The sequence below is a fragment of the Zingiber officinale genome, chromosome 2B (genome assembly GCF_018446385.1).
Source record: "Zingiber officinale cultivar Zhangliang chromosome 2B, Zo_v1.1, whole genome shotgun sequence".
Taxonomy (NCBI): Eukaryota; Viridiplantae; Streptophyta; class Magnoliopsida; order Zingiberales; family Zingiberaceae; genus Zingiber; species Zingiber officinale.
In genome coordinates this window covers 72,701,130-72,718,299 of record NC_055989.1, presented here as the reverse complement: position 1 = coordinate 72,718,299, position 17,170 = coordinate 72,701,130, and the positions used below count along the sequence as shown (strand labels likewise).

Genomic DNA, 17,170 nt, shown 5'->3' with positions numbered 1-17,170 from the left:
TATAAAAAAATAATGGACATCATATTTGGACTCCTTGCAATTTTAAAAATCCACATGTAAAGTCCATCAGCCGGTTTTGACCAAAACCGACTGATGGACCAAAAGTCATTGCACCCATTTCAGTTCCTGTGGATTTCTAAAATTCCAAGGAGTCCAAATATGGTGTCCATTATTTTTTTTGGCTTCTTCAAATGTATTAAAATATGATTAAAGATTGACTAATGCTATTCCTATATTCTGCCGACAGAGGAGAGAGAGAAGTGAGAGAAATATAATGAAGAAAAGAAAAACAATAGGAAAAATCAAATTATCAGGAGGGTAAAATAGGAAATATTTTTAAAAAAGTGCGCTCTTTGATAAATACCAAAGTAGTGTACGCCTTTTGGTAAATTCAGATTTTTAAGTGCGTCTTTTGGTAAATTGCCGTTTTTTTTTTGTTGTTGTTTCCTTCTTTGGGCCACTCATTTTTTTTGTCGTCGTTGTTTCCTTCTTTTCTCCCCCGGCAATTTACCAAATCACGCACTTAAATATCTTAATTGACCAAAAGGCGTATGTTACTTTGGTTTTTACCAAAGGGCGTATTTTTTCAAGTGCACTTCCCTTTTTATCCTTCTGACAAATTAAACTTTTTTTTTGTCGTTTTCCTTTCCTCTCTCTTCTCTTTCCTATTACCTCTTTCATCAACGAAATGTAAGATTTATTTATTTTTTTGATAACATTTTAATATATTTAGAGAAGATAAAATAAATAATGGATAGCATAGTTAAACTCCTTGCAACATCAGGAATTCATAGGAACTGAAATGGGTGTAATCTGAGGTCTCTAGGTCCATCAGTGGGTTTCGGTCAAAACCCACTGATGGACCTACCCATTTCAGTTTCTATGGATTCCTGGTGTTGCAAGGAGTTCAAATATGCTATCCATTATTTATTTTGACTTTTAAAAGATGTTAAAATAGCAGAAGAAAAAAACAGCAAAAAGGCTCCAAATCAGGCCCACGTTGGGCCTGATATGAAATCATATCAGGCCCACGTTGGGCCTGATATGGAACCATATCAGACCCACGTTGGGCCTGATATGATTTCATATCAGGCCCAACGTGGGCCTGATTTGCAGCCTTTTTGCTATTTTTTTCTTCTCCTATTTTAACACCTTATAAAAGTTAAAATAAACAATGGATAGCATAGTTAAACTCCTTGCAACATCAGGAATCCACAGGAACTGAAATGGATGTAATCTGAGGTCTCTAGGTCCATCAGTGGGTTTCGGTCAAAACCCACTGATGGACCTAGAGAGCTCCGATTGCACCCATTTCAGTTTCTATGGATTCCTGGTGTTGCAAGGAGTTCAAATATGCTATCCATTATTTATTTTGACTTTTAAAAGATGTTAAAATAGGAGAAGAAAAAAACAACAAAAAGGCTCCAAATTAGGCCCACGTTGGGCCTGATATGGTTCCATATCAGGCCCAACGTGGGCATATCAGGCCCAACGTGGGCCTGATTTGGAGCCTTTTTGCTATTTTTTTCTTCTCCTATTTTAACACCTTATAAAAGTTAAAATAAACAATGGATAGCATAGTTAAACTCCTTGCAACATCATGAATCCACAGGAACTGAAATGGGTGTAATCTGAGGTCTCTAGGTCCATCAGTGGGTTTCGGTCAAAACTCACTGATGGACCTAGAGAGCTCCGATTGCACCCATTTCAGTTTCTATGGATTCCTGGTGTTGCAAGGAGTTCAAATATGCTATCCATTGTTTATTTTGACTTTTAAAAGATGTTAAAATAGAAGAAGAAAAAAACAGCAAAAAGGCTCCACGTTAGGCCTGATATGGAATCATATCAGGCCCAACGTGGGCCTGATATGATTTTTCCTTGAGCTTCATACAATGTAGAGAAATTAATTTGATGATAGAAAACCAAGAGTTCTGTTAGTCCTATGATTTAATTATCTTTTTCTCAAGCATGTTGTGCAAATTGATTCTCTGTTCCTCTGAACATTGTTTTATCAGTATATTGCAATATCTGCTAATACCTTTGCCTTAATACTGCATCATATCTTCTGTATTCTCAGCATTACCCTCATGATTCACATTACAGATCATCCTTGGCTGCAGAATGCCAATAAGGCACCCAATGTAAATCTTGGTGAAACTGTTCGAGCAAGACTCCAGCAATTTTCAGTGATGAATAAATTTAAAAAGAAAGCTCTTAGGGTGAGAATATTTTCTTTCATGATTTCTTTATGTGTGAATGCTTGACATTTGTCCAGCTGATTATTCCAAGACACACCTAGTATTATTATGTTCATTCTAAAACTGTGTTAATGCAGGTGATAGCTGAACATTTGTCTGTGGAGGAGATTGCCGACATAAAGGAAATGTTTGAGAATATGAATATCAACAAAAAAGGGTAGATAAATTTTGATGAGTTAAAGTATGGTTTGCACAAGCTCAGACACCAGGTTGCTAATTCAGATGTCAAAGCATTATTAGAAGCAGTAAGTTATTGCTGAAGATGCAATCTTTTTTTTTTAAGTAAAAAAAATTGACTGTGGGTTATGGCAATCACACCATTTCCATTGGCATTACACAATTATGGGGTGACAAGGGAAAACAAACACAAAGAATTAGGCACAAATTCAAGCCACAACCCTACTAGATCCATGAAGAAATTCATCAAGAGTTGCTGACCAAACAAGATCCAAAGATGGACCTATCCGCAATATACTGATAAAACAATGTTAAGAGGAACAGAGAATCAATTTGCACAACATGCTTGAGAAAAAGACAATTAAATCATAGGACTAACAGAACTCTTGGTTTTCTATCATCAAATTAATTTCTCTACATTGTATGAAGCTCAAGGAAAAATCATATCAGGTCCATATTGGGCCATATCAGGCCCACGTTGGGCCTGATATGATTCCATATCAGGCCTAACGTGGAGCCTTTTTGTTGATTTTTTCTTCTGCTATTTTAACATCTTTTAAAAGTCAAAATAAACAATGGATAGCATATTTGAACTGAAATGACCAAAACCCACTGATGGACCTAGAGACCTCAGATTACACTCATTTCAGTTCCTGTGGATTCCTGATGTTGCAAGGAGTTTAACTATGCTATTTATTGTTTATTTTGACTTTTATAATGTGTTCAAATAGGAGAAGAAAAAATCAGCAAAAATGCTCCACGTTAGGCCTGATATAGAACCATATCAGGCCCACGTTCCATATCAGGCCCACGTTGGGCTTGATATGGTTCCATTTCAGGCCCAACGTGGGCCTGATATGATTTCATATCAGGCCCAACGTGGGTCTGATTTGGAGCTTTTTTGCTGATTTTTTTTTCTGCTATTTTAACATCTTTTAAAAGTCAAAATAAACAATGGATAGCATATTTGAACTCCTTGCAACACCAGGAATCCATAGAAACTGAAATGGGTGCAATCGGAGCTCTCTAGGTCCATCAGTGGGTTTTGACCGAAATCCACTGATGGACCTAGAGACCTCAGATTACACCCATTTCAGTTCCTGTGGATTCCTGATGTTGCAAGGAGTTTAACTATGCTATCTATTGTTTATTTTAACTTTTATAAGGTGTTAAAATAGGAGAAGGAAAAAATAGCAAAAAGGCTCCAAATCAGGCCCACGTTGGGCCTGATATGAAATCATATCAGGCCCAACGTGGGCCTGATTTGGAGCTTTTTTGTTATTTTTTTCTTCTGCTATTTTAACATCTTTTAAAAGTCAAAATAAACAATGGATAGCATATTTGAACTCCTTGCAACAACAGGAATCCATAGAAACTGAAATGGGTGCAATCGGAGCTCTCTAGGTCCATCAGTGGGTTTTGACCGAAACCCACTGACGGACCTAAAGACCTCATATTACACTCATTTCAGTTCCTGTGGATTCCTGATGTTGCAATGAGTTTAACTATGCTATCTATTGTTTATTTTAGCTTCTCTAAATGTATTAAAATGTTATCAAAAAAATAACTAAATCTTATATTTCTTTGATGAAAGAGGTAATAGGAAAGAGAAGAGAGAGAAAAGGAAAACGACAAAAAAAAGGTTTAATTTGTCAGAAGGATAAAAAGGGAAGTGCACTTGAAAAAATGCGCCCTTTGGTAAAAACCAAAGTAACATACGCCTTTTGGTCAATTAAGATATTTAAGTGCGTGATTTGGTAAATTGCCGTTTCTCCCCTGCTCCTTTTCATCCAGCCACCAACATCAGCCATCTGCAGCTCCTCCTCCATCTTCCTCTTCATCCGGCCCACCGCAGCATCCTTTCTTTTTTTCCAGCAACAAGCAGCTAGCTCCAACAGCCTGACCACCAGCTGCTGCCCTCCTCTTCCTTTGTTTACTAGGTGAGCATAGCAGCAAGATCGACCGCTGTTAATTAGTCGTTGCCTGGAGCCGGCTGAGGCCACCGGCGATGAGCCCTTTCCTCTCTTTTTTTTTTTTTCCTCTGCATCCGGTGTAACTCATCCTATCCACTTATTGCCTAAGTTATCATGATTTACCTCCTATATGTTGGTCACATTTCGTCTTTCACCACTTATTTTCAGAACCTCTTGATATTAAGTGGGGTACCTTCTATCGAGCAGAAATTAGATCCCCATGACACGAAAGAGGACAACTAAGTTTCTATATCCGACAAGTTTTTCATTGTTTTTCCATTTGATTGGAGAGGAGCAACCACAAAAGATAGGGTCTACAAATTCATCCCTTCAAATGTTCATCAAAACTTCCTTTTCCTTGTGCATGCACCTCAAGCCAAAAAAAAATAGCAACAATCATCTAATGGATACACACATTTAAACATTTTGAGAATGGTGCTCCAATCAGATAATAAATTGAAAAGATAAATATATAAAAAAAGTAAAATATATGAACCCGAAAGATAAAAAAGAAAAGAAAATAAGAGTTGTTGAATAATTTACTTGAATGTTTATAGATAATACAGTAATTGAATAGTTTCTTGTAACGAGCATTCTGCAATTGTGGCTGCTGTGGTTGATAATTTTCTGCATGTGCTTTTGTCACTTACCGTGCTTTTGACTCATCCTCAACGGTTTAGATCTTCATGTGGATCATGCGAGAAAATGTTATCCCACAAGCTATCAAACTCGTTATTTTGGATTGAATCAAGTTTCCAATCCATGGCAAGGTTGCACCCTGAAAAATTTTCAATTTCGTTCCAAGAGTGGTTGGACCAAATTTGTTCTAGTGATTCCTCCATTGTAGCAATAGGAAGAGATTCGACGTCTACTGGTGCAACTTCTAAAACTTGAAGATAACAATTGTTAGACTCAATGAGTTCAAACATTTTCTTTGAGGAGAACAAATTATGAATCATATAGTAGATTAATGCTTAACTTTTACCTTTTGCAGTGTCTCCTGATTGAGACTGACGGTCATATGAAGCCAAAGGGTGTGCACAGTTTGTAGCTTCAGAATGTGTCATCTTGTATTCATTATAAAAATCTGGTTTCAAGAATGCTATTTCATCCTCACTCATGGGATTAAAGTTTGCTCCTAGGCCGTCTTCCTTGAGCTGAGTTTCTTCTAGTTGTTCATAGGCCATCGAGAAATGTAGTTGAGATAGGTTATGCTCGTCCGCTGACCCAACAGCTGTGAGATGTTCAGCTTCTGTTAGAGTTGTTAGCATCAACAATTAAACTCAAGAATTAAATGAGATTATTACCTGAATTGTCAAGGATTTCATTGTTTTCAATGATGACAGCAGCGTTTTGGGGGAAGATATGTAGTAGCATTCGGTGATTCACACTCAAAATAATGATCATCTTGAGCCAAAAGTTTCTTGCAGTTGATAGCTTCAGAAAGTTCCATCTTGTGTTCAGTCCTACAAACTTGTTCTAGGAGTGTTGCTATTTCAGAAAGTAACAAAATGCATCAGAAAAAGTCATCCCAGCCATAAGGCAACAAAATCAAAGCTGTATTCTGAAAACGGTTTGTTCCAGGAGTTGTGGAACTGTCTTTGTTCAAGTAGTTCCTGGAAAAGACATGTTTATCCTCCACTATTGGCTATAGCAATCCAAAGATGTTGGGCATCTACTGCTGCAGCATATGAAACATGAAGTTAACAGCCACTTAGTTAGACTCCATTGAGTTTAGGGATTAATACTTGAACTTTACCTATTTCATTAGGTTTAGCTAATTAATATATATATATATATATATATATATATATAGACTCGTTGTTATGTGATTATACGGATCTAGGGTGTCTGGATACAATTTAAACAGAAGATTTTTTTTTATTTTTTAATGTATTATAAGTATTTAGAGTTTAAGAATTTAGAATTTAGAAATTTGAGTTATAGTAAATTTAAGTCAATAAATTTTTTCATTTAGAGTTCAAATTTCTCTCTTGAATTATAATATTCAAAATAAAAGATTTTATATACTTAGGTATATTATATGTATTTAGTATTTAACAATTTAGAATTTAGGAATTGAGTTACAATAAATTTAAGGTAGTAAGATTTTTTTTAAATTCAAATTTTCCAAGTCATAGCTAGTGTTCAAAGATAAAAAAAAAATAGATCTGATGAGTATAATAATTTTTTTAAAAAAATAATATTGATTAAAAAAAATAGAATCTGCTGATGAGCTCAGACGTGGATTAGATTACAAACTTCTGTAAAAATTAGCATGATTCTGATGAGCTCAGACGTGGATTAGATTACAAATTTCTGTAAAGATCATCTTAGTCGATAGATGTGAACACTTAGTTTAATACTGTAACAATATGACAATATATTAATACCATGTAGAAACTTGTTGGATGACAAAGCATCCACTCATTCTTTGTGGTTGCATTAGAATCTTTAAATATTATTTATTGTAATATCTTCTATTGGTAGACAATAGTGAATTAGGCTGCGTTTGGTAGGATATAACCTGTCTAGTAATATAATCAGGATTATATTATAACGTTGATTATTTTATTTGATTTAATTTTAAATTTGTAAATGTGATGTAATCTGGATTACAAAATGTAATGAAGTTTTGTAATCTGGATTACAAAGTAAATACTATATAATTCGATTACATTACGAGGTCTTCGTTTCACCAAAATTTAAATGTTAAATATACCCCTAGTTCGCCAGCTGCCCACTGCCCTCGGTTGCCGCCGCCCACCGTCGGCCGCAAGCTCCAATAGAGGTGCAGCGACCACCTCTACCACCGGCTGGCAACGGTTGTCAGCGGCAACCACAAGCTCCGATAGAGGTGCAACGACCGTTGGTAGAGGTCGCATGATATTTTTGTCATTTTTATAATAATACGAATTACATTCCTTATAAACAATAATGGACACCAAACAAAAGAATGTAATCACCCTTATAATCAAAGATTATATACATTATATTACCAAACGTAGTAATATAATCAAGATTATATTATATTACATTAAAATTTTGATTACATTGCAAGTTCGATTACATTACAGTCAACCAAACGTAGTCTTAGTGATGAGATTTACCTTTCGTCCTTAGCTAGAAAAGGGAGTGTTGTTTGATATGTGAGGAAATAATATTCAAAATGTGTTTGATATAATTACACTGACACAAAGGTCCAAAGGAATTTCGATAGAGCTTGAGAATAGAATTTTGAGAAAGTTTAATGCTATGTTGAGATAAAGGAGTGGGCAATTTAGGGGCACAGGAAGAAAATGGAAAAGAAACATCTTCCTCTCTGTATACTTATTTATCTTAATTGAGGAAGGTAGGTGGTATATGCATTGTAATTTTTGTAACTGAAAAATAAAATATGCATCATGTTTTGAGTATATGACATAATTTTGTGAGTTAAAAGTGGTACTTTTATCATTTGTTTAGTATATGGTATAATTTTATTAATGAAAATGGGTCATGTGTCTTTTTTCCATCCGCTGCTTTCTGTCCGATTTTGAGATGATCAATTTTAATAAAATTATCTGCTGATGGATTATGTTTCTCTTTCCTCTTAAAATTTTAATAAAGTAAACGACGAATTTTTTCTACTACATAAACTTTTCCTTAGTTTTATTTTTTTTACTTTCCCAAATAAATAGAGTATAAGAGTAGGAATGGAAGATATTTTTGATTCACTGATCCGGGGCTCTAGGAAACCACCTTGGGCCTGGTTTGATCTCCAACCAGGCCCAAATTTGTCATTGGCCCTCTTTGGGCATGATCTGAGATCAGATTAGGCTCAAAGGCCTGGTCTCTTAGAGATTAAGATCAAGCCAACTTGAACGCCTCTCAGATCAAGTCCAAAGTAGTTATGATTTCTCTACACCATATTCATATTTTTTTTTATTAGAACCAAGGTTTGATATCGTATTTACCTTTCTCTCACTCAACTTTACTAGATGAGCGGAAGTTTATATAAATCCAAATAGCTTAGATCCATTAGTGGATTTTAGTCAAAATACCCTGATCAACCTAGAGAGTTCAAATTGTACCTATTTTAGGTCCAGTGGATTTCTGAAATTGCAAGAGTCCAAAATGTCTTCCATTACTTATTTTGGGTGTCCTAGAGGTGCTCCAATAATATGTTAATTTTCAACTAGAATGTTGGAGCTTGATTTGAGAGCAGACTAGGACCAAGTTAGTCTTGGTCTCCCCACCACCATTATGCTTGTTTTTAGAAATCAACATCATTGTGGTACTAATGTAATTAAGGTAGTGTTTGGTTTAGGGGTTTAGGAATGAGGGAATGGATTCATTCCCAAACCTTGTGTTTAGTTGATAGGGATGGAATTAAAATTTTAGAATGAAACCCAAAAACTTAAGTATTGATGAAGCACACCTCCTCCCTTGGGTTTTGATAGGAATGAGAATGAGAAATAAGTTTTGGACGAAAATACCCTTAATATATGTATTCAAATTTTCTTTTATATTACTTTCTATCTTCTTATTCTCTCTCATCATACTTTGTATCTCTTCATTCTATCATCACACTTTCTCTATCAGCATATTTTCTCTCTCCTTAATCTCTCTCATCATACACTCTCTCTCCTTATTTTTTCTCATCACACTTTCTCTCTCTTCATTCTCTCTCATCATACTTTCTTTTTCCTCATCCTCTCTCATCATGCTTTTTCTCCCATCACTACCACCTACACTAATGGCTAGTATCCACCCGTGATTTACCTCCTCCGTGTTGGCCTAGGGAGATTGTTGGTGCAGGGAGCACTAGGACGATCAAACCTGAGTTTTGATTATGGGAAAGAGTTCAAAAGTTAAGTTGTCTTGTTGTCTAACAAATGTGACTGAGCTTGCACGAAAGTTCTAAGTATTCTTAGGCAAAAGTCCTAGTGGATTCTAGGCAGGTGGAAAATCCTAGGGGGAGATAACCCTAGGTCCTAAGGGGAGGTAACCCTAGGTTATGGAAAGTCTTAACTGCGGTTAGACAATGAAGTCTTGGTTCGTGGGACTGGGCGAAGTCTTAACGGGTCGAGAACTTTGGGCGAAATCCTAGAGTCGAGGACTCTAGGTGAAAATCATGAGGGTCACAGACATTAGGTGGAAGACTGGACGGGGCGTGGATCGGACATTCAACAGAAGATCTGAAGTCTCAAATGCTGAGCAAAAGTCCAAATGGTCTGGAGGACCGATCTGAGAAAAGGTAATTTCTCCTAAGAGGAGTAGATGATGACGCGTTCCCCGCAGAGGGAATAGTAAGTATCAGTCCGACCTAGAGTTTCTGGAAAACTCAAAGTTAGGACAAGACAGTCCAAAGGCTGTCAAATCTTATCATTCTTTACATACTATTTGCTTGGAGTAAGCTTGTTTTGTAGGAATTGAAGTTGGCAAAACATGGTGGTCCGGGCGCCTGGACTGCCTTCGTCATGTAGCAGCTCAGGTGAGCCTCGCCCGGCTAGGCGCCCTCATGGTCCGGGCACCCGGAAGCGGATAACTTTTGCTGATCGACTTTTGACGAGAGCATGCCACGTCAGCACGGTCTAGGCACCCAGGAGGGAATCCAGGCGCTCGGAATGGGTTATAAAAAGAGTCTTCGACCAGTGGCTCAACAATGACATTCTAAGCAACTTCCACTTCTTTGCAATGGTCTGATAAAGCCTCTACAACACCCAAAAGATGTTCCGACGACAACCACATTCAAGATCTAATTCTCCAAGTCGTCAGTGTTATTTGTTATTGTTAAAGTTAATTGCTTAATTGTAATCATTATTGTAACTTTCTAAATTGATAGTGATTGCCCAACGAAAGCGATCGAAGATTGTGAACCTTGAAATAGGAGGCGTCATAGATTCTGAACCAAGTAAATCTTGGTGTGTTAGCGTTGCTTGCTTTTCGTTTCTTTATTCTGCAACCCTTCTCTCTTCGATTTTTTTTTTAAAACGAACGTGAAAGTCACGAGCGCTACTCACCTCCTCTAGCGTGCATTGATCCTACAGATAGGTTAGCGGGGGCGCTGGGGGCGAGCGATCGCCTTTTGCCACATGCCTTTTCTCCCATCACACTATTTTTCATCATTTTTTCTCAATACACTTTCTCTTTCATTATACTTTCTCTCTCAATCTCTCTCATCACACACACTCTCTCCTCATTTTTTTTCATCACACTTTCTCTCTCTTCATTCTCTCCTATCACACTTTTTCTCTCATCATATTTTCTCTCCTCAATCACTTCATCATACATGCTCTTTCTTCATTCTCTATCATCATACTTTATCTCTCCTTATCCTCTCCATCACACTTTCTTTCTATCACACTTTATCTCTCATTATATTTTCTCTCTGCTCAATCTCTTCCATCACACTCTCTCTCCTCATTTTCTCTCATTTTACTTTATCTCTTTTCATTCTCTTTCATCGTATATTCTCTCTCCTCATCCTCTCTCATAATGGTATCTCCCATCACAACGAATCACCTTTTGCCACCACCATGGTCTCTCCCATCACTTCCTCTCACATCTAATTTTTTCTCTTATTTTTCTTTAAGGGTAAAAAAGAAAATTTTAATTTATTCCTATAGAAAATATTCAACTAACCAAACATTATTTTTAAGAATTATATCTATGCTCATACTCATTTCTATTCCACAATACTATGATTTTTATTTCGATTCTAGAAAAGAACCAAACACCACCTAAGTTGTAGTGTTGATTTTTAAAAATCGATTATTGCATCCCATGAATAGAGGAAAATTTAACGAGAGGAAAAAGAAGAGAGTAAAGATGCATGCAAAGGAGACAGGAAGAGACTAAAAAGTCGGCTTTAGCTCCAAATAAAATTTCCCCCCTATGTTAGCCTAGATATAAGTTGACGGAGATACTGGAACGAACGAATTACTTTTTCACCACATGATTAAAAATTTTCAAAATCTATGCACGCCCTTTAGTAAATTCCCGTATAAATTTTATTGGTAAGAAACATATGTTCTGGAAGTTTACTAATTAAGTTGCATTTTAACAGGTCGAACTAATAATTATATTAAGCGAATACAACTCGTTCACAAGTGATGCCACACGTATCAATCGAAACACAGAAAATTCAGAAACTAATAAAAATGGTCAGTTTAATTTGCTAGGTCTGTTGGGTCAACCGAGCTAACCAGTTCGATCAGTTCACAGAATTACTACTATGCATATGCAACGCAAGTCTTTCTCCCCGTAAGCCCGGTATCAATTACCACAAGCCAATACAATACATAGATTCATCTTCTAAACAGAGTAGGTATGAAATCAGAATCTCCCAAGGATTCTAGCCTAGCAGATGAATTCATCTTTATAATTTTTATGCTAGCTACTTATACATGGATTTTTCTTAATTTTTTGAATAACAGACATAAGAATAATATTGGGGCAAAAAACTCATGAAAAAAGGGCGGTAAAAGGAATGGAATTCTGACTGACTGAAAAATTCAGGTCAAACAATCTGAAACGAAGAATTAGCTCAAAGAAAGAAGGTACAATATTCTGAAACCAAGAACGTTATTAGAGTTTACAAGAAAAGAAAATTGGAGAAACAAACCACCATGGATCCATCCCATCATCAGTCCGTGGCGGAGAAAGAAGAACTGCCAGCATCAGATTCCCCTTTCTCATGAACCATGTCCCATAAAAAGTTGGTTACAAATTCTTCATAACCAGGCATCTTGGAGTAGCCGGGGAAGTAATTGATGTCGATGATGAAGTAATGGTCGCGGGCATCCGCATCCCTTATCATGTCGAAGTTGAAGAGGCGCAAGCCCGTAGCCTGCCGCAAGCCCCTTGCTATCTTCTCCAGAAAGCTCTGTGGAGGCAGCTCTGCCCCTTCTAGATGCTCGTACAAGGGCGTGTTGCATTGACGAGAGAAAGAGAGAGATTCGATGGGATGATGCCGTCTAGGTGGTACGTCCGGGAGGGACTTTCTTCTCACACATTGCACGTAATTTCCAGCCACATAGACCTTGAAGAGTACCCCTCTGTGATTGATGAACTCCTGCACCACCATAGGAGGCTGAACCCCGAGCATGGGAGCGCGTCGGTTGAAGAGAAGGGTCATCCTGTGAGACTTAGGGCTGGCGTCGGAGAACAGGGGCTTGGCGATGACGGGAAACTCGAGGTAGGTTCTCATAGAGGAGCAGACTGACCTCCAGCCATTGACCAGCATTTGTTTTGGGACCCCGAAGGTCTCCGTCCCACGAGGGACATTCAGCCCGGAGACGAACTGGAGCATGGTGATGCGGTTGCGAAGGCGCTCGATATCGGCGAGGGGTTGGTCGACGATTGGGACGCCGGGGTTCTTGGCGGCGAAATCTGCGAGCTGGAAGCTCCAATCCTTGCTGTAGAGCTTGTGGATCACGCAGTCGAAGGGACCCTGCTCGGCGAGGGGCCGCCAGGGGTCGATGGGGACAAGATCGACGCCGCGGTCGCGGGCGGTGCGCACGAGAGAGGGACGGATGAAGCTCTGCTGCTTCTTGGCCGAGAGCGCGTAGCCCACCAAGAACCGACGATCGGAAGGCTCCGCCATGGCCAGATCGAGATCCAAAGAAACACGGCGGCGAACCCCCACCTCGATCCCCGATCGCAAGCGAAGCAATTAATTAGCCTCATTATCGAATTACAAAGAAGAATCAACCTCCGACGGAAATCACACACATCAAAACTTTTAAAAGCAAGAAAAGATTCGGGATTCATACCTTTTCCGATCGCTATGTAAGTAGAAAGAGGACCGAGACAATCGACGGAGGGAGAGTTTGAGAACGGCGACCCGAGAGAAGCAATTTATAGCAGAAGGGAGTCGGGTGTGAGATAACCCTCGCGGTCACTTGACGCGGCTGTAACCACGGCGACCAGTGAAATGAAACAACATGGAGCGGTGACCGGAATCGGAGTTGGTCGTGTCCGTTGGATCGGGATTTGACGGAGATGAGTGTTTCCGCGAGGAGGCAAAACAAGCAAAATAATAAATTTATTTGAAAGAGGAGTTTGTGATTTTAATGGAATATGATTATATGTTTTGCAATTTTCTTAAACAATAAATATAAAAGAAAAAAATAATTTTGGACGACAAATAAATTACAAAAAGGAATACAAATTAAACTTTTTAAACGACCATTTTCACTTTTGTAATGAGTAGAAGGAAATAAGGGTATAATAATTTAACTAAAATAGACCATTAAACTGTATTTACATGGAAAAATTAATGTTTATAACCCAGAAGAAAATAATGGAAGAATAATCCATCTGTGACTCTCTATTTCTCTATTTAAGAAAAATATGTAATTGCTCCGGGGTAGGGTGCCTTGTAGGACTGTAAATAATCAACTGAACGTTCATGAATAAGTTTGATATTCAGTTTGGTAAGAATTTGCTTATATTCATTCAATATACGCAAGATCAATTAACCGAACAAACTTGAACAACTAGTTTAACTAAACGATCAAATATATATATATATATATATATATATATATATATATATATATATATATATATATATATATATATATATATATATATATATATATTTAGCTCATTAATGTTCATGATTAAGTCCGTGAACAACATTCGTGAACAGTGTTCATGAACTATATTCATCAATAAAACTCTTATCAACTTGCTAAATAAATAAAGAAATGTTTAAAATGAACAAATAAGTCAGTATTAGAAAGTTCAATATCTAATCAAATATGTTTAAAATGTAAAAGTTTCAAATAATTAAACCAACTTGAATTAAGAGCTCGATAACATTTAAATAAATTAAGTTCAAGTCAAGCTCAAACTAAATTCAAGCTCATCAAATAGAAACCAAACCAAGTTTGAACAATCATTTTAACGACTTAGTTCATTTTATGATCGGTTTGGCTTGACTCGGTTATATTATCAAACAAGTTTGAACATCCTAAAACTTAACTCGGCTTGACTTGTTTTCAACCCTAATATCTTGGTTATACCCTCCAATGATAAATCAGGCTGATCCTATCCGGAATCTGAGTGAGACGAAGGTCAGATGAGCTGTTACGGGCGCTGACGAGGAAGCGACTAGGACACCCTTGTCGTATATGTCCCAAAGAACGGACCTCCACGCGGTGCTGACAGACGGCAGTACCTAAGTTGGTGGTACTTGAGCTTTGTGCACACTCAGACAAGCACACGGAATGTTAGAGGTCGGAAACAAGGAAAAAAGTCCCCGGAGTAGGTCCTCCGACGCTCAAGTCAAGTACTTTTTCTCTAGAAGAAAGGTGTACGAAGGAAAAAGAACTGTAGAGGACAAGTACGAAAATGTGTGCGTGCGTACCTGCTCAAGGGAGAAGACCTTCATTTTTATATGACCATGCATACTTCTGGAGCCAGACCAATGTCAGAGGATGTCGAGTGTTAGGATATGTCGGGTGGTGAAGGACACGTGGCACCTTCCCATGGACTGGGAGAAGGTTCCACTCGCAGATGACCGCAAACTATTGGAATATTTCATGACATGTAGCAGCTATTCTCTGATAGGCGGTTACGATTCTCTGACCTTGTTGTCGCCTAGGGCCTTCTGTCTCGCCCAGGTCTTCCTAGGGGTAGCTCGGGATGATCGTTCGGGTAAAATACCTGGCTCCAGCCTTGAGGAGAAGGATGAGTTGTAATGAGGGGCCCCATCTTCCTGTTTGGACTCCTAAAGAGCCGACTGGGAGTTGGCCTGGTGAGACTGAAAGTATCAGACCTGTATATGCAGATCGGGTTGAGGAAAGACCCAGACCAATCGGGAAAGGTCAGACCTTATTCTCGGTCGCATCTCATATTCCAGAGCTGGTACCTTAATCTGTCGATACCCGACTAGGAATTATGTGGTTAACAATGTCCAACCACTTAACTCCTTCTGAACTTCTGACTGTCACGTTCCTTTGACTCCTGACCGCCACGTCCCCTTGACTCCTGACTGTCACGTCCCTTTGACTCCTGACCGTCGTGCTTGCTTGACTCTCGACAACCACGTCTCTTGACTCCTGACTACCTGACCTTATTGAAATCCACCTTTATGCACCGTATCACAGGCATTTGAAGTTTAAGACTCAACTACGACGTATTATTATAGATTTTTCTTCTTAATGAATAACGGACCTAAGAATATTGACTATCAGGATAGACCTCCACGTGTACTTCCTCAAAGAGATGGACCCCCCCCCCAAAAAAAAAAAAAAACAACGTAATTGAAGTATTTTGTTGATCATGTGCGCTTATTGACTTGAGAGGCAATCGAGAGATATGATGTAGCCGTTATTAGTATCAATTCTTATAATTGAAAAGGCCTGAATGAAAGTAAATAATAATAATTATTTATCTGAAAGGAAATTTAAAATTTTAATTCTAATGAGGTTCCCAATTTTACCATTTTAATCAATTTTCTTTTTAAAAAGAAAATAAAATTAATTTTTTTACTTTAGTCAGTAAAATATATAAGTAAAATGAGTATGAATAGGATTAGTTTAGTTCCAGATTAGAAATTGGTCCAAAATCACATATAATCGAAACTAAGTATATCTAATTCTATGAATTTAAGTCAAGACCGATATTCATTAGATTTGATCTTTTTCTCCGCCTTATATCAACTACATCGGGCAAAACTGTGTGCGTCATGATTCGTAACGTTCATCTTGCATTTGACAAACTCCTTTGTGATTGACACCCACGGCTTTAAAATTTTGTAATTACATTGTTATTATACTATGCCTCCAAGTGAGGACCGATTTATATGTATAGGGCCCAATCCACGTGTAAATTATCTTGATCCTTAATAATTAATTAGCATTTAAGATTGTGATAGGTTTAGAACGTTTGGAATTGATAATGTTATGAAAAATTACAGACAAGGAAATTAAACCAGAAGATACATGCTGTAATTAATACACGCTGTAATACTATCTGTAATTAATAATGAACTCTTTTATGGAATTAATAATTCCAGATGAGGGTTTGTATTTTAAAGTTATTGCTCAAAGAAAATTATGGCCTATCAAAATTTACTCTCTCAATTATGCAGTGCATATCCTTTGGCCCATTTTTTCTGATCCGCTCTTGGTTCGATTGTAGTCGGTTTCTGACTAGAATTCAGTCATAATTGATTGCGATCTTTCATTGGGTTCACCTTCTCACTTAGGTTGTAGTTTAGATCAAGGCAGGAGGGTAGAGGTCGTCGGTGGTTGTTACAGTTTTGATTTGAGGTAGCAAAATTTACTCTCTCCCAACCAAATTACCCCAAACCCCTTGATACTACTTTCACCATTAATTGTGTAGCACAGATCCTTTAGTCCACTTTTTCCTAGTCTGCTCCTGGTTCGTTTCGCAATTGTAGCCGAATTCTGACTTGAATTCAGTCGTGATTGACTGTAATCCCTCAATGGGTTCACCTTCTTACTTAGGTTATAGTTTTGGGTCAAGCCAGGTGGCTGGAGGTCGTCGGTGATGGGCGGGTCGCCTCCTGCTCGGCACCATACTATCTGCCCACTGCCGACGACCTCCGATTGTCTGTCTTGATTCAAAACTATAACCTAGGTGGGAAGATAAACCCAGATAGAGATCGTAGCCAATTGCAGCCGGATTCCAGTTGGAGTCCGCCTGCAATTACAGAGCGGATCAGGAAGATCCCTCCTCTTGATTGTGCCACTGTCCATCACGACAATTCGGAATTGATTGCATAAACAGAAAGTTTGTGAC

General features: G+C 38.0%; 1 protein-coding gene and 1 long non-coding RNA gene across 4 annotated transcripts; one reads left to right on the top strand and one right to left on the bottom strand.

Moving 5' to 3' along the window:
* Nucleotides 1–1,961: 1,961 nt before the first annotated feature.
* Nucleotides 1,962–2,402, top strand: LOC122049188. Its single transcript, XR_006130869.1, has 2 exons — nt 1,962–2,219; nt 2,336–2,402. It is a non-coding gene; the product is annotated as an uncharacterized LOC122049188 (long non-coding RNA).
* A 9,471-nt stretch (nt 2,403–11,873) lies between these two features.
* LOC122049186 (inositol-tetrakisphosphate 1-kinase 1-like) lies at nt 11,874–13,213 on the bottom strand. Of its 3 annotated transcripts, none has more exons than XM_042610615.1 (2): nt 13,168–13,213; nt 11,874–13,076 (listed from the first exon to the last, which is right to left on the bottom strand). In XM_042610615.1, the coding sequence occupies exon 2, from the start codon at nt 12,996–12,998 to the stop codon at nt 12,039–12,041; it is 960 nt and encodes a 319-aa protein (XP_042466549.1). In that variant the 5' UTR covers nt 12,999–13,076; nt 13,168–13,213; the 3' UTR covers nt 11,874–12,038. The 3 variants fall into 3 exon arrangements, with proteins under 3 accessions (XP_042466549.1, XP_042466550.1, XP_042466548.1); XM_042610616.1 differs by having other exon boundaries at nt 11,874–13,040; XM_042610614.1 differs by lacking the exon at nt 13,168–13,213 and having other exon boundaries at nt 11,874–13,150.
* Nucleotides 13,214–17,170: the final 3,957 nt, after the last annotated feature.

Bases quoted from the DNA above. Each gene is read 5' to 3' on its own strand.
- LOC122049186 (XM_042610615.1), bottom strand. From the start codon at position 12,998: ATGGCGGAGCCTTCCGATCGTCGGTTCTTGGTGGGCTACGCGCTCTCG.